The sequence below is a fragment of the Ambystoma mexicanum genome, chromosome 2q (genome assembly GCF_040938575.1).
Source record: "Ambystoma mexicanum isolate Mex_15411 chromosome 2q, UKY_AmexF1_1, whole genome shotgun sequence".
Lineage (NCBI taxonomy): Eukaryota > Metazoa > Chordata > Amphibia > Caudata > Ambystomatidae > Ambystoma > Ambystoma mexicanum.
In genome coordinates this window covers 1,274,064,963-1,274,089,087 of record NC_090924.1, presented here as the reverse complement: position 1 = coordinate 1,274,089,087, position 24,125 = coordinate 1,274,064,963, and the positions used below count along the sequence as shown (strand labels likewise).

The 24,125-nt window shown below is 47.2% G+C and overlaps 1 protein-coding gene across 4 annotated transcripts in view; it reads left to right on the top strand.

Annotated features, from left to right (window-relative positions):
* Positions 1 to 12,343, top strand: part of LOC138570089 (Krueppel-like factor 8) — a 1,505,457-nt gene extending 1,493,114 nt beyond the window's left edge. For all 4 annotated transcript variants that reach the window (XM_069648686.1, XM_069648687.1, XM_069648683.1 and 1 more), the window contains 3 exons: positions 2,833 to 2,935; positions 5,767 to 5,903; positions 10,796 to 12,343. In XM_069648686.1, the coding sequence (XP_069504787.1) occupies positions 2,833 to 2,935; positions 5,767 to 5,903; positions 10,796 to 10,977 (422 nt within the window). In that variant the 3' untranslated portion in view covers positions 10,978 to 12,343. The remainder of the gene's footprint in view (positions 1 to 2,832; positions 2,936 to 5,766; positions 5,904 to 10,795) is intronic.
* The last annotated feature ends 11,782 nt before the right edge of the window (positions 12,344 to 24,125 follow it).

Sequence of the window (24,125 nt, the reverse complement as noted above, 5' to 3'; positions counted from 1 at the left end):
GCCATCAAATAAAAGATGATTCCAGGGCAAAGTGGCAAGTATCTCTTGGACGTTGTTCGCCTGTTCATACGAGGTGGCCTTGGAAGACTTTCGTGAACCGTGCGGTTTAAGCGCTTTCCTGAATTTCCAAAGGTCTATCTACAGGCTTACATCCACAGGAAGATTATTCCAGAATGTGGGGCCTAGTAAAGCCATTGCTTTACTAGGCCCCACAAGAAAGATTGGGTTGGTGAGAAAAGTGTTGGGTTTGCACTGTTTTGGCTGTCCGGGTGCGGACTGTGCGGTTCTTAGGCCGACTGTGTTAGATGGCCTTGCGAGCGAGGCGTAGAACCTTGAATGTGATTTTGTGTTGTAAGGGAAGATTTTTTTCAATATTTTTAAAAAATTTTTGCCGCATATGAAGCCACATCTGCATTCCTGGTTCGTTACCACTTTGGGTCCTCGTCTGTTTAGCAGTGCTAGTGGCATGGACCTAATGTGTTGGCCAACTGAGGAAATCCACGTCCCTGCATTCAGGCCAAGGCTGCTCTGTCCATCATGGGCATGTTTCTTAGATGAAATGGGAGTCGATGTGGTTGATACCCAGCCGGAAGAGACTGTGGGTGTCGTGAGCATGGAATGAGAATTGGAGTGGGGAGGACCCAACCCGATCAGGCTTGCCAGGTCTTTCATATTATTGGCCCTCGTTACAAGTGTGCCAGTCCGTGAAACAACGGTGCCGGTAAGGCTACCGGCACTGTTGTTTCCGGAACAGTATACTATGGGTTTGCCTGCCAGAGGCAGACCCTGCTGGACACAGCGGCCATGGTAGGCAAGCCGTCCCGGAAGCACCGTTAACGGTTCCGGTGCTTCCGTGGTCCCCATTCCCATTGAGTCCTATGGGAATGGGATTAACATTTACCGGCGCCTGACTTCCCGGAACGTTGGGATCGTAATCCCCCGGTAATTCGGGCAAGCCAGGTGCCGGTAAATATTGCAAATCCCGCGGCAACCTGCCGGTTTTACCGGCACAACTGCATACATGCCAACATTCAGATGCCCCTGGGAGGGAGATTTCCAGAAGGAAATTGGGAGATGCATATTTCCCAATAGGAATGCATTGGGGCTATAGTTATTTTAGACGGGAGACCGTGAAAAATAGCTATATTTTTCACATAAAAATCGGGAGTCTCCCGCCTAAATCGGGAGGGTTGGCATGTATGCAACGACCGCCAGACTTGTAATGGGGCCCATTGTCCTTGCTAGCACGTTCTCTGCAATTGTGGCCTTTTTCTGACTGAATGACGACCCAGTCTGTTTTTTTACAGAATATAAATGAAATAATCGGGATTGAAAATAATCTGGTTTTAATTTTTCCCATGCATTTTTATGGTGATGAGCCTGGAAGTCTTGACTCCGCACGTCGAGGGGCTCAGCCTTAGTTTGACTCCTGCTCCGTCATGTGCCTCTTGAAAGGTGTGCCTTGGAATGTGTGGCACCCGTCGCCTTTGGTTTTAAAGCAGCTAAGAAACCTGTTCTTGGGTTCCGCCATCTTGATATCCCTTCTGTCTTCCATTTCCCCCTTCTCCACTTTCTAGCTCCTAGATCTATAGTCAAACGCGCTGTCTCCCTTATAAAGGAACAAAATACAAGAAACAAATATTTTAGAGTTACATTATATGTATCATAAAATACACCTTATTGTACCCAACAATGGAAAGATACTATCCCCAAAATTGCTCTTATGTTCCTTCAAAAATACTGCAAATACTGACAGCATTTCTTTTCTTTTTACGACCAAGTGCTCAACTTGGTCCTCAAAAATTATCCTCATTTCCAGCCAAAACCACTTCCTGATTTGCCCACCACGTCCCTCTGGATCCTCAAAGGTGCTTCGTAGAAGGTCCAGAAGGTGTCCATCAGAGTGATCCTCAGATGAGGCTCGGAATGTTGCCTTGTCACAATGCGTCCCCACTCTGTTTTTTACAGGAATTAATACCTCGCTATGCGCCCCCCTTCCGCCATCCTGCCTCCTCAGCCGCTCCCTATGTCTTCCGCAGGGATGCCTTCCCTTATCCATCCTGCATCCGTCCCATCTGGAAATGTCGCCCGGGCAGGCAACCACCAGGCGCAGGAGAGCTCCTTTTGCTGCCCTTTGCCCGATTCTTCACTCCTTCTTTAAAAGAACCTGGGCTGGTGGGAGAGCACTTTGGAAGATCCGGTATTTGCTGGTTGTAGAGTTGTTTATTGTAGCCTCCGGCCAATCGTAGCACTGTGTTACGGGGCACACTGTATTGGTCACGCCCACGTCCCTCTGCAAGCTTTGTAATGATTTGGAAAGCACCTGTGTGATGTAGTGTTATGCCTGGGAATTTACAATAGGGCGATTGGGGCAGGAGGTGATGTTTGGTAGCTTGAGTTGGACACCCTTAACACCGCACTAGGTGCCATGTCATGTAGGGGGGGTGGGGGGGTTAAGGACCTTGAATCTGAACAGACACCAACTTCAGATCAGACTATGGTCTCTCGCTGATTTTTGTAAATATATCTTCATCACCTGGCCGCCAGAATTGGCTGGCATAAATTTCGCCTGTGCTGCCCCTGTCCACACCACCCACCCCAAGATTAGATGAAAAAAATGTAGATGTAATTGTCACAACAAAATCGTCATTAACTGAAGTTGAAAAGATGAATTTACTGCATTGCATAATAGCATGAAGTCCTGTAATTCTGCTGGGTATGAGCTTTGTGCAGTGTTGCCAGTTAAGTAGACACAGGGTTGATTTTCCTGTAAGTGCCTTTTGCCTGCTTCATGTGACGTCTGACCTATTGTCCCATTGTATGTCCTTGCAGTGAAAGTGGAACCTGGCACCCTTTCCCCGGTGGAGATCAACACAGACAGTGATGACAGCATGCTGGACACCACGTCCATCTCCTTCCCCGAGATGCAGCGAGAGTGAGTACTGGACCTTTTTCAGGCATCCTTCAGTGTAAAAGGGAATAGTCTTGGTGATAAAATATCTGTATCGTACTACTTTGCTATGGTCACTGCAGCAGCCAACTAGGGTGCATAAAATAGGTCATTTCAGCTAACAAGACGCACACAGGCCACAGCGCCACCTGGGAGTCATCACTGGAAGTGCACCATGAAGCTGAAGAGCTGTTTATATTGTTCTTATTGTAATATATAATCATTCCTTTATCACCCCAGACTAGCAGCTCTCAAGGATGCACCGACCAACCATATACCCGTTTCACTCGAATTGGGCAGTGTGGTCGCCCTGAGATTGGCGCATTGGGACAGTATTGGTGTAAATATACACTACAATGCAAAGATTTCTATTCCAGAAATATGGACTACAGCTAGATATTCTGGTTATTTTCAAATATGAAATTAAAATTGAAAAATGTTTCCCTACGAGTCAATAAAGTCTCTCCCTGTTACCCCTTATCACATCGATGCACTACCCCATTTCCTCCAAAATTCACCCCTCAACCAACTATTAATAATTACCCCGAAATGACGACATGCTTGTTACTCGGTCTACATTTTTATAGAGCCGGCGTTTTTTAGTTCATATTTTTGCAGTCAATGTTTTCGGAGGATACCACGAGCATTAACTGCTGCCCAGGACCTGCATTCAGGGGGCGTGGCTCTGCAAACCATTAAGGCAGCCTTTCTGGACAAGATCCACAATGCCTTGCGCACCACACCAACACCATGCAGAGCGTTCATGCCAGCACCTGGGTCAACAGGTACCACACAGAGGGGCACCACACTTTGAGGCCTTTCGTGATGTTATTTGGAAGACGAAAGAAACAAGCCCAGGTGCTAAATCGGGCTAAAATAAATCTTATTGGGATCGGTTTTAATAGGAGACAGACATTAAATACTACTTTAGCAGGTCACCACATTGTTCAATATTGTGTAAACTTCTAGTAGCCTTGAAAGGATGCTGACTTCAAGTTTTCAACTACAATTAACTCCTCTCCTTGCGTGCACCTCGCCACACTCGGTGGCTTTTCATAATACATTAGATTATGAATATTCACACGTGCAAAACGTAAAGCGTCGTTTAACAGTTCTGTGGCTTTTTCACCCTTTAATGGAAACAGCACCTTCATTCTAGGTTTCCCTCCTGCGTCTCCTAATTTACCTGCTTTACTGGAATAGAAGCGCAGAGCCTTCATTCTAGGTTTCCCTCCTGCGTCTCCTCATTTACCTGCTTTACTGGAATAGAAGCGCAGAGCCTTCATTCTAGGTTTCCCTCCTGCTTCTCCTCGTTTACCTGCTTTACTGGAATAGAAGCGCAGAGCCTTCATTCTAGGTTTCACATCTGCTTCTCCTCATTTACCTGCTTTGCTGGAATAGAAGCGCAGAGCCTTCATTCTAGGTTTCCCTCCTGCTTCTCCTCATTTACCTGCTTTACTGGAATAGAAGCGCAGAGCCTTCATTCTAGGTTTCCCTCCTGCTGCTCCTCGTTTACCTGGTTTACTGGAATAGAAGCGCAGAGCCTTCATTCTAGGTTTCCCATCTGCTTATCATTTACCTGCTTTAATGGAATAGAAGCGCAGAGCCTTCATTCTAGGTTTCCCATCTGCTTCTCCTCATTTACCTGCTTTAATGGAATAGAAGCGCAGAGCCTTCATTATAGGTTTCCCTTCTGCTTCTCCTCATTTACCTGCTTTAATGGAATAGAAGTGCAGAGCCTTCATTCTAGGTTTCCCTTCTGCTTCTCCTCATTTACCCTCTTTAATCAAATCGAAGCGCAGAGCCTTCATTCTAGGTTTACCTTCTGCTTCTTCTCATTTATCTGCTTTAATGGAATAGAAGCGCAGAGCCTTCATTCTAGGTTTCCCTTCTGCTTCTACTCATTTACCAGCTTTAATGGAATAGAAGCGCATAGCTTTCATTCTAGGTTTCCCTTCTTCTCCTCATTAGCTTGCTGGTATGGAATAGAACTATTCTATCTCCCTGGCACACCATGAATAGAATTGATGACAGTCACCCATTTAATGGGATTTGGGCTGCTCTTCATTTCTCAGTGGGCTGCCATCTTCTCAATCACGACCACCTTTAATTGTATTGGTGCTGCTCCCTCATTCTAGGTGAGCCCATTCTTCTCACCCGTGTTATTGAGCCAGCAAAGAGGCTTTTCCTGGAGGTCCACCGAGCCAGTGCATAAAAACTTTCTTCTAGGTTATTGTACTGTTTTAAAATCCTACAAAGACAACTAAGAAAAGGTTGTGGGGTTGGAGGGAGGTTACCCCTGCTTAGTCCAGCTGCTTGCATGGTTCAGTGGGCAGTGTTTTTTTCAAGGTGCCTGGACCTGACTGCCAGACAGATCCACTTCTGTGGCCAGTTTGGAGCCGTTGAAATCTGTAGTAAGTCTTACGACACTGATTCACAAAGTAGTTACTGGGACTGACTTCACTTAGTCCCAGATAAGGCTGTTTGATTAATTCTGACCTACACATGGCTTATTCCAGGTAAGTCAGATACACCTAGAGGCTTCTGTGTGAAACAAGTAGTTCTTATCTGGTTTAAGTCGGGAGTGGGTCACAGCTACAGCTGACTTATGCCCCTATGCGCTGACTTCTGTACGGCACATGCACATTCTGCCATTGCCTTGTGGCACTGTGCTGAAAACCATAACCAAAACAAAACTGTAGACACACGTTTTGTGTCCTATTTATAAGGAGGTGCTGGACTGATCTGAATGTGTTCTGGCTTTGCTGTTGTTTTCTAACAATGCTTCTTCTGTTCTGTGTACGGTTTCCGTATAGGGCCAGGATGGCACGTGCGCGGCGGTCTGAATCCCCAGATGCCAGGAAGAGGCGGGTCCACCAGTGTGACTTTGACGGCTGCAACAAGGTGTACACAAAGAGTTCCCACCTAAAAGCACACAGAAGAATACACACAGGTACATAACCACCTAATCATTTGGGGGCTTCGGGGCGTTGACCAGTGGCAGGAGTTAGGGCGCTGCGTTGGGGCGTCTACTGTGAATTTTATCTATTTATTTTATTTATTACATTTGTTTCTGCGCCCAAACCCGGAGGTATGATGCCGCTAGTTACAGGAGGGCTGTGTATCTTGCTGGTTACATAGGAGAGAAATGCATATTTCATACAGTGATAACATACAGGAAAAGAACGGAGCATGAGTATCTGTGTATCGTCCGCAAAATTGGTGTGTATATATAACACCCATATATCTAGTGCAGAGAATAGTAGCTTTGTTTAGGCATTATATAAAGTGGGTGAAAGACAGGATCCTTGTGGTACTCCAATGGGGACCGGAATAGAATAAGCTGATTCCACACCTATGCCTACTCTAGAGGTTCATTCTGATAGGAATGATTTAATCCAGGCGGTTGCATTATGTGAGAAGTGAACGTTTTTGGAGAGCGTGAGGCATAGTTTGTCATGGTTCACTAAATCAAATGTCGCAGGTAAGTCTAGTAGTAGTAAGATGCAGAGTTTGCCTGAGTCTCTGAGTAGATCCATTTGATTTTTTAAATCAAGAAGGGCTGTCTCAGTGCTATGTTTAGGCTGGAAGCCAGATTGTCTGTCGCCTAGGAGATGCTTATTTTCGAGGTGGGCTAGTACTTGAGTGTATGCTATTTTATCAATTATTTTGAGAAGAAACAGGACTGTAGTAATGAGTCTGTAGTTGGTCGGGATGGAGGGGTCTAGGGTGTTTTTTTTATTTTGTGTTTTTTTTTTTTTTTTTTTTTTTAAGTAATGGCGTTACCCAGGCTTCTTCAATGTCTGGTGGGACAGGGTTGATGGTGAAGGATGCATTAATGAAGTTGGTGATAATGGGGGTTAACGTCGGAGAGCATTCTTTGACTAGTTTAGCAGGGAAGCTGTCACCTTTGCAAAAGGAGGGTTTGAGTGAAGCAATCGTGGGGCTCACTTGGTCTTGTGTGACCACTGAAAAGTCGAATTGGGTTACTGAGGTTACAGTTTCCTCAATGGCAATGGAGTTGGTAATGTTACTTTGATTCAATAGGTTGGTTTTTGATACATTTTATTATGGAGGAAGTTCATTTTAGTGGCTAGGGCGTTTGGGATGGTGGTACACCAGGCTTTGCTCGTAGTGATCACGCTAGGTAGCGGGGCAGGAGATTCCAGTTCTCTAAGAATAGAGAATAATTCTTTGCTATTTGAAGCTGCATTTGAGATACGTTGGTTTGCTTTTGAGCCCTATAATCTCGATTCAGATTTACTGCACTCTGAACACACATGCATGCTGAACGTCGTACATTGTAAAGAGTTTCTTTTGTACCTTGGCTGGAATGACCAGGTATATTGAAGTCCAGAAAATTCTATTACCAGAGAATAGTGCACAGGCTTTTCGGATCTTGCTATATCATGAAGTCCTCATAGCAGTGTAACTAATCGTGAAATACTTGCAGTAGTGGGCCCGGGAGGATAACTCCGGGGCAATGCACATGTCCTGGAAGCAAAACTCTGAGCAGTGTAGGTTTGAGACCCAAGCCTGCGCTTAGAGGCTAGACCTCCACATGAAGCGTGATTATAAAAACCCAATTCAATGTTTTTTAACATTTTTTAAATGCTCTATAGCGGGGAAGGCACGTATCCCCAGAATTCACTGTGACGGACTCAAGTGATGACACTGTGCACCAAGTCGCAAAGGGAATGTATTGCACGTTGCGGGGGACACTTTGTTGTTTGCATCTGAGCACCTGCGGTTTTCATCTCTCAAATCCCTGATTTATCGAAGGGATCTTTGAGGCATAGAAGGGGCTCAACTGGAGGCCTGCAGGCAACCCCTTCGTGCATGCATGCATGCGTGCGTGCGTGACGGCACGGTCCCGAGACCTTGGTGTGCCTTAGCATAAGGACCCCAACATGGGTGGGTAGCCGGGATCCGTTCCTTAACTCGTGGGAGTCAGTGTGTTTGCGGTGGCAGGCCTTTTAAGGGGTCCTTGCTGCAAATGACAGTTTTTTTGATTTCCACCTCCATTTATTCTTTAAATGGCCACCTTTTAAGTGAAGTTGCATGCCAAACATGAGTGTTTCTAGTTGTGGCTGGAAAATGCTGCCAGGGGTCTAGCAAGATCACTGTCAGCCTTGTGTATTCCACTGTCCCTGCCCTTCGACAGGGAAGACTAGCCAGAGGGCTACGCATATCCATTCCTTCCAAAAGCACGTAGCTAAATGGGTGCAAGCTGCATGGCTACAGATCTCAGACTACGCAAAATCCATCCCTTCGTCCACCCGTGCACGACTTGCGCAAATTGGTCCGAGTCCTTGTGATATTCAACCTCAATGGGAGAAACGCCGCCCTTACTGGGCTTCCAGCCTGCATCTCTGAAACACTGTGTGAGTTTCACTGCCTCCCTTCCCGCCAGAAGCCTATTCAAATCTACATGCATCCCCTACAAAGAAGTCTCGAATGAACCGCCATCATGCTTCGCGGCTGAACTCCACATCTCTGGAGGCGTGTATACTTCACGTAGAAAAAGCATCAAAGGTTGGTGCCTGGTAGCACGCGAAGAGCAGATTCGTATCTGGTCTTTCTATCGAAACACTTTCCATAAAAAATTTAGCATCACATTTTTTAGCATCGAATGTATATATTTATGGGGTAAATGGTTATTTTTCGTTGGGGTGGGGTTATAAGGGTAAAAAACAGGGGGTTGGACGGGGGACCCCCCAAAAAACTGCAAAAAAAAATGCATTCGATGCAAAAAAATGAGATGGAAAATTTTCATTGGAAAGTGTTTCGATGGAAACCCTTTAGATGGAAAGACCATAAACCGCAGATTCTCGTCAGCAGACCTTCTGTCATGCCCCACCCATCTGAACCTCCAACCCAGCAGAAGCTCGAAATGACCACACCATCGTCAAGTTCCGCTTAACATTAAGAATGGGGCTCTTTCAATAATAACTGTGGGACAAATAAAAATCCCAGCAGCAGTAGTGCGCTACTGTATGAAAAGCCGCGGCCAGTGCTGCCGTCCTCCCATTGTAAATATTTCCTGCACTCGAGCTGGATTTGTGCATAAGCAATCAAATACACGCACAGATGTGCACATGGGTTTCCTCGGCTGGAGGCATACGCCTCTGGAAATCGGCCCCGCTGTTTTCTGTGGTTGTGAGTCTCCCAGCACCCCCCATTCCTGCTTTCTGCACGAGCACTGCTTCACATCCCTGAGTCCGAATGTGTATTTACTTTTGTGACCAGTTCACCCACCGAATTAAAGTGTTTTCACCATTAGCGTGGACTCTGTGCACATTTACCCCCGTGAAAAGACGTGTATTACTTTGACCCCCCCCCCCGCGCCTCCCCTTGTCGTTCGATACAAGAAGCAGCTCGAAAGCGGAGCTGGACATTCGGCGCAGCACCTTGGGCACAGACCATCTGCCATGTTGTCTATGGCCCGGAGGGCGCAGGGACCTACCTATGCGTGCCTGAATGTATGTTTTCCTTAAATATATTCTCAGCCGCGGTGCTTCTGGTAACAGGTTATTGATGAAAACACTTTGCGATCTGTCCTGAGTGAACGATCCATGTACAAGATGGGTTGCCTTGACCCGCATGTCATGTATGCAAGATTAACGTCAAAATGATCATTAGTTGGGTGACACATTTTGTTTTTTAAACTTTTCATTTTAAAGTTTTAAAATTATGCTTACATTTTGAAAACCCACCCTCAAAATAACACCAGTGGGAAGTAGAACGCATGAGGCAAAGAATAGGAGGATTGAAGGGGGAAGTCAAATTGGATTGTAACCTATTTCAAAGGAAAGACACAAACTTTTTTTAAAAAAAGGAACTGAGTAGCACTAGGAACATCAATTATCAAAAAAGACAAGTTACAGGGGGAGCCCCACCTTCCTATAATAGTATGATTATAGAAAAAGAAAAGGGGAAGGAGGAGCAGACGGAGAGGGGAGGGTCATCGAGAAGGTGGAATTAGATGAGGCACGCATTTGAACGAACACCTTTTCGAACTCGCAGTAAGATGTATTCTCAAACACTCATTTATCGAACTTGCTGCCCCTTCGGATATTCATTTTCGAACTTCGATGTTTAAAAATCAAAGTTCTGGAACTCCTTCCCCAAGTGACCGATTTGTATGATAAATATTTTTGGAGCATGACTCTGCCGGCTCTTGTGCTTAGTATGTATCTATTAAACTCATTAGAACCACTGATGAGAACACACGGCCACTCTTCTCGAGGTGTCTCACCTCTTCATTAAATATAAAGTGAATATGTACTTGTGTCGTATTCTAATTAATCACTAGTATTCAGATTAAGACATAATACTTAATATGATTCAATACTGGTTGTATTATCAGTGGTTCTGAAGAGTTTAATAGATGCAGTTCTCTGGATAGCAAGAGTTTAACCCGGAGCACCAGAACACAATAATAACAACTGCATTTTTCACTACCATTGAATTGCTTTGAAATATCAAGTCGTGCACCCAGACTTGAATACAGATTCATTTGTTTTGCTTAGTGTAATACTGCCATCTAGTGTTGGAGTCCGTCGTTTGGGCAATATTGCAGTTAGGGTTGAGCAATATTGCAGTTAGGGTTGACTTGGGCATGTAGTCTGATCATTTGTAACCCATCAGAAGCTAGTAACGCCCCACGTGTTGAGCCACTCCACCCCCGTACTCACTCATCTCGTGGAGCGGCTGGATGGGTTTCATCAGATGACACTACACATCCCTACTAAATCCCCTGTGAACTGCGTTTCTTTTTCAGTGTATAAACCTACTAATGCGAGCAGCAGCCTCACATTTGTTCTGCCTTCTTGTCTCCTGCAGGGGAGAAGCCCTACAAGTGCACCTGGGAAGGCTGCACCTGGAAGTTTGCGCGCTCCGATGAACTCACCCGGCATTTCCGCAAGCACACGGGAATCAAACCTTTCCGCTGCATGGACTGCGATCGCAGCTTCTCACGCTCTGACCACCTGGCGCTGCACCGCCGCCGGCACGTCATGATGTGAGCGTGACCCGCCCAACGCTCGGGAGAGGCGAAGAGAGAGGATGAGAGAAGAAGAGAGAGGAGGAGAAGAGGGGAGACCGCACAGGAGGCCAAGGTGGTCACTGAACTTCCGCCCTTTGGCCCTCCGACTCCCCGGCAAGATTCAGCCAACCACTGGCTGAATTCCAACCTGGCACCCGTGGTTGCCCTCAACTTTTAAGATGACATGTTTTTTTTTAAAGATAAAGAAAACAAAACAATGGACTTTGCAGACTGTGAAAACACCCAGTTCCTTTCTCTCTTACAATTCCTCCTTTTTCTTGTTGCTTTTGTACTTTTTTTCTTTCTCTCTTCCCTCCCTCAGGGCTCCAGGCTGACTGGAAAACGAAAATCGCAGTATTCTTTAGACATGCCTACTTTTTCACCGCACATGTCAAGCATTTTTGTCATCGAACAAATCCGTGAGAGAGTGAGGCTTGGAATGTTCCTGAACATAAGCAACCAGTGGTGGCGGCCATCGGTGGCATGGTGAACGATTGTCATGGACATGCGCACACAAGCACTATCGTTCGCGTTTGCACGCACAGAAACCCTATGGCCCGCCACCCGGCGCACCTCGTCATGGCTTCGGCCAGTGGAAAAAGCACAGCAATTTGACTTACACGGACACCAAGTGCTCGCTTGTGCTGGGCCTCCCCGCTGCATTGGGAGAGTAAACGGAATCGTGTTTTTTTTTGCCAAATTGACTTTTATGAAATCATGACTTCTTTTGTTGTGTACTGAGGGTGGGCGGGCGGTTCGAGGGAGGGTGACTAGCAGTGATGTATGTGGAATTGGCAGGTGAGCCGCTGCATTATTTGTGAATGGGGGGGGCGGGGTTGTCTCTTCACCAGGGTTTACGGTACCGTGTAGACATGTATTAGGTCCTGGCCGCTCCATGAAATCCCACATGTGAATTTATGCACTTTGAGCAGCGGGACAGTTTACAAGGGGCCTCTGTCAAAAAAAAAATCCCTTACCTTGTCTCTCCCCACCCTTCCCTCACCCCTGAGTTCTAAAAATGGAAAGGACTTAATGATCCTCTTTATCCCCCGTATCTCTACCATGGGATGCATGGGCCGCCATGTATGGAAAGCCACGGAGGCTCGGGATGCTCATTCCTCTTCAAGAAGGGGAACTGGAAGAATCCAGGCAAATGGACATTTCTGTGGAACATGGAACTGTGGTCAAGGGATCTGAGAAACCGATAGGAAGGGGAAGGGTGGTAGAGATGAGAAGGCTGCTGCGGGGTGCCGGGGAGAGCGGGCGAGTTGCAGGGCATTTCTGTTTATCCAGTAACCGTGGAAGTAGGGAAATGTCTAGATTAAAAGAGGACGCCTGGATGCAAACCTTCCAAGTGTTGTGCTGTTTATTTCAGGCTCGCTATTGTGGGTTTCTCACCGAGATTGAGATCTTCTGGTAAGAGCTGATCTGCACGTCAGTGAGGGTGGTGGTTCTAGTGAGAGCTCTGCTTGAAATGAAATTATATTTTATTTATACCGCGCTCGTACACAAGTGTTTCAGAGAGCAAAACAACCACACCTCCTGTTAGTTCTAGCGCCACTGCTGCAGTATTTTATTGATCAGTAACACTCGACGTGCAGTAGTAATTGTGAAGGAAATATTGACTGGGATTTTTGCTAAACAAGAAAGGACGTTCTTTGCCACCCTGTTTTTTATTGATATATTTCGAGTTGAAACTCTACAAATTAACCTGCAGTCTTTACGAACCAGTGTCCCCACGTGTACAGATTCATTAGGAAGCGTCTGATTGGTTGCCTGCCCAGTTGTTCTACTTGTGTATAACGGTCCTGGAAATGTAAAAGTAATTGCTGCTTGTAGAATAACTGCTGTTGTAGCAGCAGAGGGTCTCTGACACCTTCCCCTGCGTGAGAGGCTGCTTGTCCTGCCTGCAACACCGAACCTCTACAAGAAAAACATTTTTGTTGACTAAGATATTATTATTTCTATGTTTTGATGAATTATTTTGTATCGTCACATAAGGTGCACACACAAACCTCTCTATATTCATGCACTGTATATTCATCAATTTATTTTATTCCAACATTGTTCAAAATACATGACGTAGAAAACCCAGCCTTTGCTCAACTTGAATGATCCACAAAATCTACTGTATGGGATCTTGTCAGAATAGACATCACACAGCATTAACTGACCTTTTTGTGAATTTACCACCACAATTCTTAGTGTGCACATGTGTCTCCAGAGAACCTCTCATGATTTTGATTCTTATAAATGTGTCGCCCATGCAATTTTAGGTGCTTGACCTTTTCTCCAATCATTCTACAGTGGGAAAGTATATTTCTTGGGCTTGTGAATTTCATTTCAGGTTGGTATATTTGTGTGGCACCAGTAGGTTTGTGGAGCCAAAGGTAGCACCCGCTAGCTCTTTGTGTCAAGTTAACCAGGCTCCTTTAGGCCCCATCAAGGAGCTAAATAGCTCTCTGCTACTTTGAACTCTTCAATATGTATATCTGGCAAATATTACGTACCAGTAATCGTCTTTCTGTGGATTGTGAATCTGCTTAGAATCACATTCTTTGCATATGCTGCCATCTAGTTGTTGGTGTGAAGTATTGCATCATTTTTTCTTTATCAAATTCGAAAATGGCCGGTGACACGGGGTGTACCTGCTCCACTATTCCTACAGTTATCTGTGTGGGTAGCCATGATTCTTCACGCCTCAAATCTGTTTTCCCCCCACCATTAACTTTAGAATCTAAACACAGAGAACAAAACATCGAGCTGTCCATGCTAATCAAGGTCGATACATTTCACAGGCTTTGAGACAAATCACGAGTAGAGCGACCTCACGATAAAAGGCAATGCAATAGGGAGAGCGGGCGACTAAGTCCCGGAGTTAATAGAATGCCTCTATTCCTAAACAAATGTTCACGTTTATGCTCGCTCACTTTCTTGCCAAATGGAGAATGCTCCATTTAAATGTTGCCCATTGTGCAAAACCAAGTTCCCTAGAAAGGACATGCACCCCTTGTGCAACAATTGCCTTCTGAGGGTCCACGACGAATCTCTGTGTAAAACTTGCAACTTATTTAGAGCGAAAACACTTGGTTTAAAGCCCAATTTTGGCTGAGACTACCACTACTGTGGAGAACTCGATGCCAAAAAGGTGAGCATCAGCTTCGAGAGCAACACTGAAAAGCAAAATAAGGAAGAAACACAAAATATTTCTTCGCAACTGGCACCCAGCTCCGTACGGCTGATGTTGGGTCATGCTTTGGAGGCTTCCCCTGGCGCCCGAAAGGCTGCTGTGAGGGAAGCTGGGTATCGCAAGTAGATACTTACACAAGAGCTGCAAGTTTCAAAACCTTTATTAATGTTTTTAGAGGGGTTGGAAAACTCCTATATTGCCCTATAACTAAGATGGGAGTAATCTCGACCATCAAACAAAAAGAAAATACGGTCGTAGTCAGTCTTTTGTCAAAGTAAAATGGCCTATACTAATAAACCTAATGCCTGCCCTCTTTCTAATACAATAAATGTGTAAAGGGGAATATGTTATGCAAAAAAGGAAAAATCAGTGTTCAAAAGAAATGTCAGTATGGCTGAGTAAACTCCCTGCCCCATATTTTGACCTTGGAACACACTCTGGCTTCAAACACAAGGATGCAGTTTGTTTCTTGGGCAAGGGCCCATTTGGCATTTCATGAAAAGGGTTATTAGTTTGTCTGCTGCACCTCTCTGCCTTCTCTCACTCCAGCCCAGATCACCTTGCAGCTTGCAAAACAGTTCCTTCTGATTACCAAAGCTCAGTGTAGGTTTCCCTCCGCTGGGCTCAAACCTTTCAATCCCAGTTTATGGGGCTCCCTTCCCCAAGCTACTCTCACACTTTCATAGGCTTCCGTCAGTCAGGCTCAAATCTCCTTAAAATGTTTCCTTCCACTGTGTAAAACTTTCCAAACAAGGCCTTTGCTTTTAGCTCAGCATGGCCAATTTGACCTCCTTTCTTCAATTTGTGGGGTTCCCTTACCCAGCTGCAATCACCTTTTCATAGGCTTCCCTCAGTCGGGCTCAAGCCTCCTTCAAACATCACTTTTTACACTGTGTGGATACAGTATCTTCACTTCAAACAGTCTTTAACAAATATTTACTTTCATTACTTCAGACTTCTAAGCAATCGCGCAACCTTCAATGTGTGCGCGGCATGGTCGGGCTTCTCTCATCACTCACCGGCAGTGTAGTCCAAGTCTTCCCCGTCGTGACGCGCCTCCTCTCCTGCGAAGGCCGCCACCTGTGGACTTCGAAATCCTCCCTCGCTTGGTACTCGTCTTGCTCCACCTTCTTCTCTCATTCGCTGAACGCTCAGCGGTCACGGGGCAATGCGAGCATCCAGATGATCTCCCTACAACTCGCCATTCCTGGTGATCAACCACCTGTCATGTGCCACTTCAGTGGCTTCAGAGAAAGAACTCTGCCTGGTCCCCAGCTTCGCTCTGGAAATGCTGCTCCTTCTCATGCCTCGCCTTGCTCAGTGTGCCACCTTTTAACCATGTGGAGAGAGCTAATGGGTACCAGGTGCTAGTAATTAAGATCAAGTGCCTGACCTTGCCTGGTCTTATTAGTGGGAAATGTCCAATGTATTGAAAGGGTGGTACTCCTTTCAGCCTCAGAACTCCTCTTCCTCGTCTCAGTGATTGCGTATAAAAGGGGGGGGGAGACTGGGAAGTTGGAATAGCCTATAAAATAGTATTGGGACTGGGTATTTTGGAAGGTGGGATACCATGTCTCGCCATCGGGTGCTACTCCCCACTCTCCACGAGGACTGCTCACCCAGGTGATCCTCCCGCACTTGTCCACCCCAGGGTCTGGATCCAAAGGTGATGGCAGTGGCCTGGCCACCTGAACAAGGGATCCCCGGGGAAACATCTTCTGGCTTTTCACACTGCTCAGGACAAACACAGGCCCAAAACAAAGAATACAATTCTTGTCAAAAACGCGTCCGAACAATCGATGCTGAGGCCTAAAATAATGGTCGAACACTCAAAGCATGCATTGCGACAGACAAAAACACGCAAATGCTGCTCGAAGAATGGTGCATAAAAAAACTTTACAAAGAACACTTCGACCCCCTAGGAAACAAGACATGATATGATGTGGCATTTATAACGCGCCTATACACAAGTGTTTCAAGGCGCGGGGAGGGGGAACAGAGGGAAGAACAGACCACGATCATACTAGGCCAGATGACATTCAGATCTCGCAAGTGCATGGGAAGGGAGAAAGGGAAAAGTGCGTGGGGGAAGGGAGGGGAAGTGCAGTACATGGGATAGTAGAATACGTAGATAAATACAACAGCCGGATGGTGGCAAGTGCAAGGTAAGAGCAGGCATACGCGCTGGTAGGGGGAACTGTAGGGATACAGAATACAGTCCCCAGGTGTGGGGGTTGCCAGTGAGGTAGTGCAAGTGGCGGGGCCTGGGCCCGAGGTCAGAAAGAGTGGCCAGGTAGCCAGTTAAGGTTTAGCCAGGAATTAGCTGGGGAGAGGGGGAGAGAACGCAGAAGCAAAGAGGAAGGTTTTGAGGTGCTTCCGGAACTGGAGATGGCTCTCCTTAAGTTTCGGGGAGGCAGAAAGGCTGTTCCAGAGATAGGCCCCTACCGAGGAGAGAGATCTACCACCAACTCGTTGTTTGGAGAATCGACTGACACTGAGGGAGTTGGAGGCGGATGAGTGAAGAGCTCGGGAAGGAAGATATTTGGGGAGAGCGAGTTGAAGATATTGCGGTCCAAGCCCCAGAAGGCCTTGTGGACAATGCAGAGGGTTTTGAAATTGATCCTTGCAACCACTGGGAGCCGTTGGTGAGATTTCAGTCCTGGAGAGATACGATCCCTGGGCTTGAGGCCAAGGACAAGTCTCGCAGTCCTGTTCTGGATAAGTTGCAGAGGGCGGAGAGTAGAGGCAGGCAGATTTAGATAGAGGCTGTTGCAATAGTCCAGCTTAGAGAACCAGGGCTCTGGAGACGGTGAGCTTCTGGGGGAGGAGAGGAAAGGAAGAATACCTCTGAGGAGGTGCAGCTGGTAGTGTGACTTCTTGGAGACGTCAGAGATGTGAGGAGAGAAGGAGTGTGTGGAGTCAAAGATGACCCCAAGGTTTTTAGCCTTGCAGGGGGGAGCAGGAAGAGGGCCAAGAGAGGCCGGCCAGAGAGCTGCAGGGAAGGAGGGAGTGGGTGTGCCAATGAGTAAAATCTCAGTCTTACTGGCATTAAGGCAGAGGTCATTAGCAGCACATCACTCCTGTATAGCAGACAGACAGTCAGAGATGAGGGAAGGAGAGGAGGAGGCCGAGGGTAGCCTAAAAATAAGCTGGGGATCATCCGCCTAGCACTGAAAGTTGGGGGCAGAGAGTGGCAATGCGGTGGGCAAGGAGTTTTAAGTATTGGTTGAAAAGCCAGGGAGAGAGGTTAGATCCCTGGGGGACACCACAGGTAGAGAAAAAGATATCGGAGAGGAAGGACCCAAGTTGGACCTGGCGGGGGTCGGTCGTAGAGGAAAGAGGTCAGCCACGCCAGAGCCTGACCAGTGATACCCAGGTTATCATGGAGACGGTTGAGCAGGATGGCAAGGTTGACAGTGTCAAAGGCAGAAGAGGGATCAAGCAAGATGAGGGCACACAGGATGTGGAGTCGAGGTTGGAGAGCAGGTCTTCACGGATGTTCAGGAGAGAAGTTTCCATTGCTTCTGGCAGCCCTGAAGCCAGACTGATGGTCATGAAGACAACCAACAGATTCAGTGTGGAGATTAAGCTGGGAGGTGGCCAGTTTCTCCAGGAGCTTGCCCAGGAAGGGAGTGATGGAGATAGTTAGCCGGGCAGGAGGGGTCGGCAGAGGGTTTCTTAAGAAGAGGGTGCACGAGGGAGTGCTCCAGGGAGGATGGGAAGACTCCAGTGGTGAAGGAGTGATTGCAGAAATCAGCCAGGGTAGGAACCAGGGAGTTGATGTGGTCCTTGATAGTTTTGGAGGAACAGGGGTGAACCGGTTTTGACGAGACTTTCATAGATCGACTTGTCTAGAGACCTTGTCTGCAGAGAGAAGGGGAACGGCAGAGAAGGAGGGAATGAAGGAGGGCGGCTGTAGAAGGGCCAGAGGAGGAGCAGGGATTGGGGGGTAGGAAAGGGATAGGAGGAGAGTGAAGACAGGATGTCCTGAGATTTAGAAATGAAGTGAGAGGCCGGGGCGGAGCAGAGGGCTTGGGAAGGTACAGGAGAGGTAGAGACTGAGGCAGGATTGGCCAGTTCCTTGCAGATTTTAAAGAGTTCAGACGAGTTGTTAGATGCCGCAGAGATGCGGGCTTGGATAGGAGCTCTCTTCTTGGTGAGGACGGAGAGCCTGTATTGCCTTTGCAGTAGGCGACAGGCCAGTTTGTCAGAGGATGAACATGTAGCATGCCATTTTCTCTCGGCCACCCTGCACTTGTGTTTTATGGTGACGAGATCTGAGTCCTATCAGGATTTACACTTGGCTTTGGGCTTCATGTGGATTCTCATGACAGGGGCAAGGATATCAAGAGTATCAGATATAGAAGAGTGGAGCATGGAGAGGGCTGTGTCAGGGTGAGAGTCAGCTAGAGGGGGAGGAGAGGGTGAGAAGATGGTGGTGAAAGCCTCAACTGACACGCGCTTCATGGGTTGGATGACCGAGAAGGTGGGTGCCAGTGATGGTGGTGGCTTGGCCTGAGGGTAGGGAGGGTGAGGTGGGAGGAAAGTGATCACTCCAGGAGAGAGGAGTGGTGAGAGGGACTGAGAGGGGAAGGTCTGAGGAGATCCGAACATCAAGGGTGTGCCCTGCAGAGCGAGTCGGGGCCGAGGGGAGAATAGTAAGCGAGTCGCATCGGTCGCGAACGAGTCCTGAGGGAGGATAGGAGGCATCTAGATGGATGTTGAAGTCTCCAAGAAGGAGGATTTGAGTGTTTGAGGTCAGGAGTGACGAGGAGAGATCCGACCCATTCCGAGAGGAAGGAGGGAGTCTGACCAGGTGGCCGATAGATAGTAGCCACAGAGAGAGCGAGCCTGCAGACGAGGCATTCAAAAGAGGAGTAGGCCTGCATAGGAGTGACAGAGGCAGGAATCCACTTAGGGAATATCAGGGCAACCAATCCCCCGCCCACCCGCCAGTGCAGTTAGACCTGGGCACAGAGAGGATCTTGTAACCATCAGGTAGGAGAGTATCAAAGCTGGTGACCGTGCTGGCCCTGAACAATGTCTCGGTGAGACCGAGGACATCAAGGTCAAGCTCTTCTAGAAGGCGGCAGATATCAGATGAGTGTTTGATAGCAGAGCAAGAGTTTAGGGTGGCAATATGGAGGAGGTTGCCATCCTTGAAGGCTTTCTGGGAAGGGGTACAGATCAGGGATACGCCCTGCGGAGGTGTAGTAGTCAGAGAGCGGAGAGGGAGGGAAGGGGAAGGCAAGGTAGCCAAGGCGGAGGCAGTAGAGAGAGGCGAGGTATTAGCGGGAAGGGGATAGGGGACAGCAGGAGAAGAGAGGAAGTTGATGAGGCGCAGTAAGTGTCTATCAAAAAGGTGCAGGTTCGCCTGAGGGCCTTGGACCAACGGTCCCATTAGAGTAAACATTAATGATGACCTTAGAGGAGAGGACATCTTCCTTCTACTGTTCTGCACAAAAAGGGTGTTGTCTCTTGAGATGGAGATTTGGAGGAAGAGTGGTCACTGAGAAAAGCATCACATGAGTGGGACAAATGGGAAATCTTGGTCAAGTGAAAGGTTTCTATTGATCTTAGGGAAGATAGAATCCTTGATTGAATTCTACGAAAAACCTTCCTACAAAGAGAACAAGGGAGTCCTCAATGGATGCCATCCCATCCAAAAAGATTAAAACTCATACAGAACAGGTGACACAGCCATAGTGGGGGAAGACATTATTACAGAGGAAGATGATAGTTCAGAGGAAGGGGTCCTTTCTGACTGACCACTGTGTTAATCCAGAGGAATATACTATTCCATTGCCAGATAATTTAGAGGGGCCCATTGCTTCCCTGCCAACTGAGAACCAAGTGCTTTACAGCAACCTCCATAACAGAGCTAAAAGGCTCAAAATAAAAAGTAGGAGTAGGTTAATTTATTGGACAAACCGGTAGAGCCCTGTTTGTTTGGTTCACTGGTTGATGAGGCCTTTGAGAAGCCTCAAAAAGATCATGACGCTAGGTCAGATTACTGGAGAAACGTTTCCTCAGAGATGGACTTTCACTGGTAGGCAGTCCTTTTGAGGCCTAGCTTATAGCCGGCCCACAAGCTACACCAGCTATGCATAAGAGACCTCGCACTACCAAGCCTCCTTTGCACAAGGAGCAGGCTCTTTTTTTTCAGCGCATTGCCATGTAGACGCAGGGTATGCAGAAGATGAGCCCCCAAAATGACTCCCCATTAGTAGTCCCCTCCCATGTTGCCCTGGTAGGGGGGTCGCATTACATCATACGTCCACTTGTGGGCGGGGATAACGTCAGACAAGTGGGTGTTAGACACAGTCAGGTGATGGTACTGCATTGAGCTGCTGTCAAAGCAGCGTGATTGTCTAACATCAAGGAAGGTGCGTGTAGAACATTTTCCGTTGCTTCAAGAGGAGATCCAGGCATTCATTGAGAAGGGAACAATAGAACTGGTTCCACTCAGACAGGTACACAGAGAAATGTACTCCGTATATTTTCTGGTATTCAAAAAGGACAAAACCAAAAGACCTGTTATGGACCTAAGGCCAGTAAACAAATGTATAAAACCCCACAAATCCAGGATGACCACTCTGCAGTAGGCTATAACCCCCCTAAAGAAAGCAGGACCACATGGATATGAAAGATGCCTATTTCAATGTTTCCAACTCATCGCCTCAAAATAGACACATGTTCAATTTAAAGTAGTCCCCTTTGCAATTGCCTTGGCACCCCATGTATTCACCAATGGGCTTGTAGTTGTGGCAGCACATCTGCACTACAAAGCAATCCCAATCTACCACATCTGGATGACTGGTTAATTACATGGAAACATGCAAAAGAGTGCCTTCACCACATGCAACAGTCCATATACTTTCTCTAGAGTCTAGGATTCTCAACGAGAAAAGAATCCAGCCTCCTACCAAGTCAAAATAAGGCTTTCCTCGGGGCAGTGCTAGACACTCCGTAGCCTCCCCAAGAGTACACACACTCGAGGCACAAATACCTTGTTGTTCAGCGAGTGGACTGATAAGTCAGAAAGGTAATGAAACTCTTGGGTATGATGCCGTTGTGCATTTTTATCATTCCGTATGTCCGCCTCAATATTCACCAAGTTCAACAGTGGCTGGCGGATCAATGGTTTCAAAACACAGGTGAGTTGGGTGGTCTCGGAAGCAATGGTAAAGGGTGGTCAATAGAAAATGTTGACAAGCAAAAGCTTTGCATCACCCCTAGCATAACTTAAGTTCACAAGCGACACATCTCTAAAAGGTTGGGAGGCACTTTGTCAACACCTTAAAGCCCAAGGGACGAATTCAAGTATTCGGGCAAGGCAACACATGAACTGGTTTGAGTTGTAAGTGACCAAAATGGCACTTTAACTTAAGAACGTCCTTACAGGGAAATGCGTCCTTGTAGACAGCAGGACCGCCATGTTTTAAATGTTAAAGGTGTTTGTACCGTGCACCGTCACCAACAGAGTTGGTCCCCAGGCGCTCTGGCGGATCTGTAAACAACAAGGTGGGATGGGTTAGTAATGTGAAGAGGGAGTAGGATAGTGAGAGGAGTGGTGTTCTGTTGGCAGCTTCAACTCGGTATACACTGGGTGCTGAGCTTTGGTGCGAGCACTGGGTCAGTGTCAGTCCGCAGTACTGTTGGTGCGGTTTATGTGTTGTTGCAGTGTTGTGAAGTGCGTGCGGCTTGTGCGAGGGATGGTTGTGTGAGTTTTGTGAGTGAGATAAGTATGCAGAGAGTTTGAGTTTACATTGGTTAGTGGGTTGTCTGACGTTTAACATGCTAACATTCACAGTTCTTTCTAAGTGTGGCACTTGCTAACCTTCACAATCCTATCTAGATGCGGCGTAGGCTAGTGTTAACAATTCTAAGTGTGTGCATGCTAACATTCAAGTTTCATTTAAGTGTGGCTCTTGTTGACCATGACAAGTATGTTAGGATGTAATGCAAGGCAACATCTACAATCCTGTCATGTATGTTAGTATGTAATGCAAGGCAACATCTACAATCCTGTCATGAATAGGTTCAGTCTGGTGGTCACAAATCTTTCTAAGTATGCCTGATGTGAGTCTATGGCAGGCTATGTTATAGAAAGGTAAGATAGAGTGGCAGGGGTTTTATGGAGTAGAGTAATTGCTCTACTCCCCACCCATGCCACACTTACAGTTTTTGTTGTTGTCTGTTGACTGCTGGCTTCGCTGGCTTCACCTGCAGACACTCTCTGGAGCTGCCTCTGTAAGAGCCGCCCTTGGCCTAGGGGCCCTTAACAGCATGGGCTGCCGGGCAGAGGGCTGCCCTGGGAGGGTTCATGATATGGGGGGGAAGTAAGCATTCGGCGCGGGGGAGCGTTGGGAAGCAGGATTGGGCTGGGGAAGGAGGCGGACATGGGGAAGGAGAGTCAAGCGATGAGCGCGCTACATCGCTATTATCTAACACTTTTGCAGCATTCTCCAGCAAGGGGTCTGGCATGGGTATACATGCTGATGATTATTCCCCGTCGTGAGGCTGGGAATCCTCTGTAAAGAAAAAAATCAGTATCAGTTTAGTTTCTGACCTGTCTTTCTTAGTAGTAAACAATCACTGATCTCTGGGTCATACTGCCCCCAGCCAATGACTGCCCTCTGTTAGGCAGAAACCTGTGCAGTTCCCTTTGGGAACACTGCAAAAGATTTAGGACTACAGGTGTTAGCAGTAAACCCACTTGGTAGCAGTCTGTACCACCCAGATTTACCTGGTAGCTGTGGCTGAGCAGTCAGACTTCCCTCAAGAAGAGTCAGGCAGTATGCAAAGTATACACAATAGGCACTCGGACACAATAGCACAAGCAAACACTGACCAGAGCTTTGGTATCAAAGTATATAATTATTTATATAAAAACACACTGTTTGAAACACTCCAGCACTCTTATTGTAAAACACTCTAAACACAGTTACTATTATAATATATACAACCCTTATTCCTTATCAGACAAGTCTTAGTTAACACCACTTATTTCCAGACAGAGGTGAGCGCTTAACTATAGATGGCACTCCAATAAGTTCATGAAGCAGGGAGGGAAAAAGACAGAATATGTGAAGATACACCACTCTAAGATTTAGGAACACTTTTAGCAAGGCAGAAGAGCAAAAGTCACTGGTGAGCCAAATTCCATAGGCTGGGCCCACTCTTAGAGAGAGCAGAGCACCAATGCGCCCAAGATCACACAATTACACTAGGCTTTGAAAGTCTTGCAGAGAGTTCGAAAAGAGTTTAGAGAGGCTCAGAAAAGTTTAGCCAGGGTGTCCCAGGCTAACCCAGGTTCGAAAGCCGGGGGCTAAATCTACCCCGTACAGTCGGTGGCAAGGGAAGCCAGGCGGAACACGGTACCTTAAGTGGGAAGGATCCTCCAGCGGTGGCAGTTGTTCCTGGCAGCAGGTGTAAGTCTCGGCGTCGTCCAGAGGAAGAGAAGATCTCGACTTGGAGGAAAGATGAAGGTCGTTGCACTGCCAGGGAAGAAACCAGCCGCAGAGTTTTCTGGTTAAAGGTATTACCCTTTATTTCGCGGTCGTGGTAAAACGTGGTATTCCGGTTGCCGGGGTGCTTGGCACAGGCAAGGCGGCCACAAGATGCGAAGGAAGGCGAAAAGACGGTGAAACTGGTTGTCCCCACCAGTCAAAGGATGAAGACTCTCCGGTGGGAGATCTCCTCTGTCGTTGGGAAAAGTGGTGAGACGGTTCAGCAGGGCTCCACCGGTGGTGTCGTCGTAGCAGGACGGAGTGCGACTTGAGTTTCCTAGGCAACTCAGTCCAGGGTGCCTAAATCCCCCTCCACTCCTCCTAAGTACCCCAGACAGAGTGGCACCACTTTGGAGGGCTTCTGTGGAGAGGCCCGTCAAAAAAGTGGAACAAAGGCCTCGACTTGGGTTGGAGTCACAGAAGAGA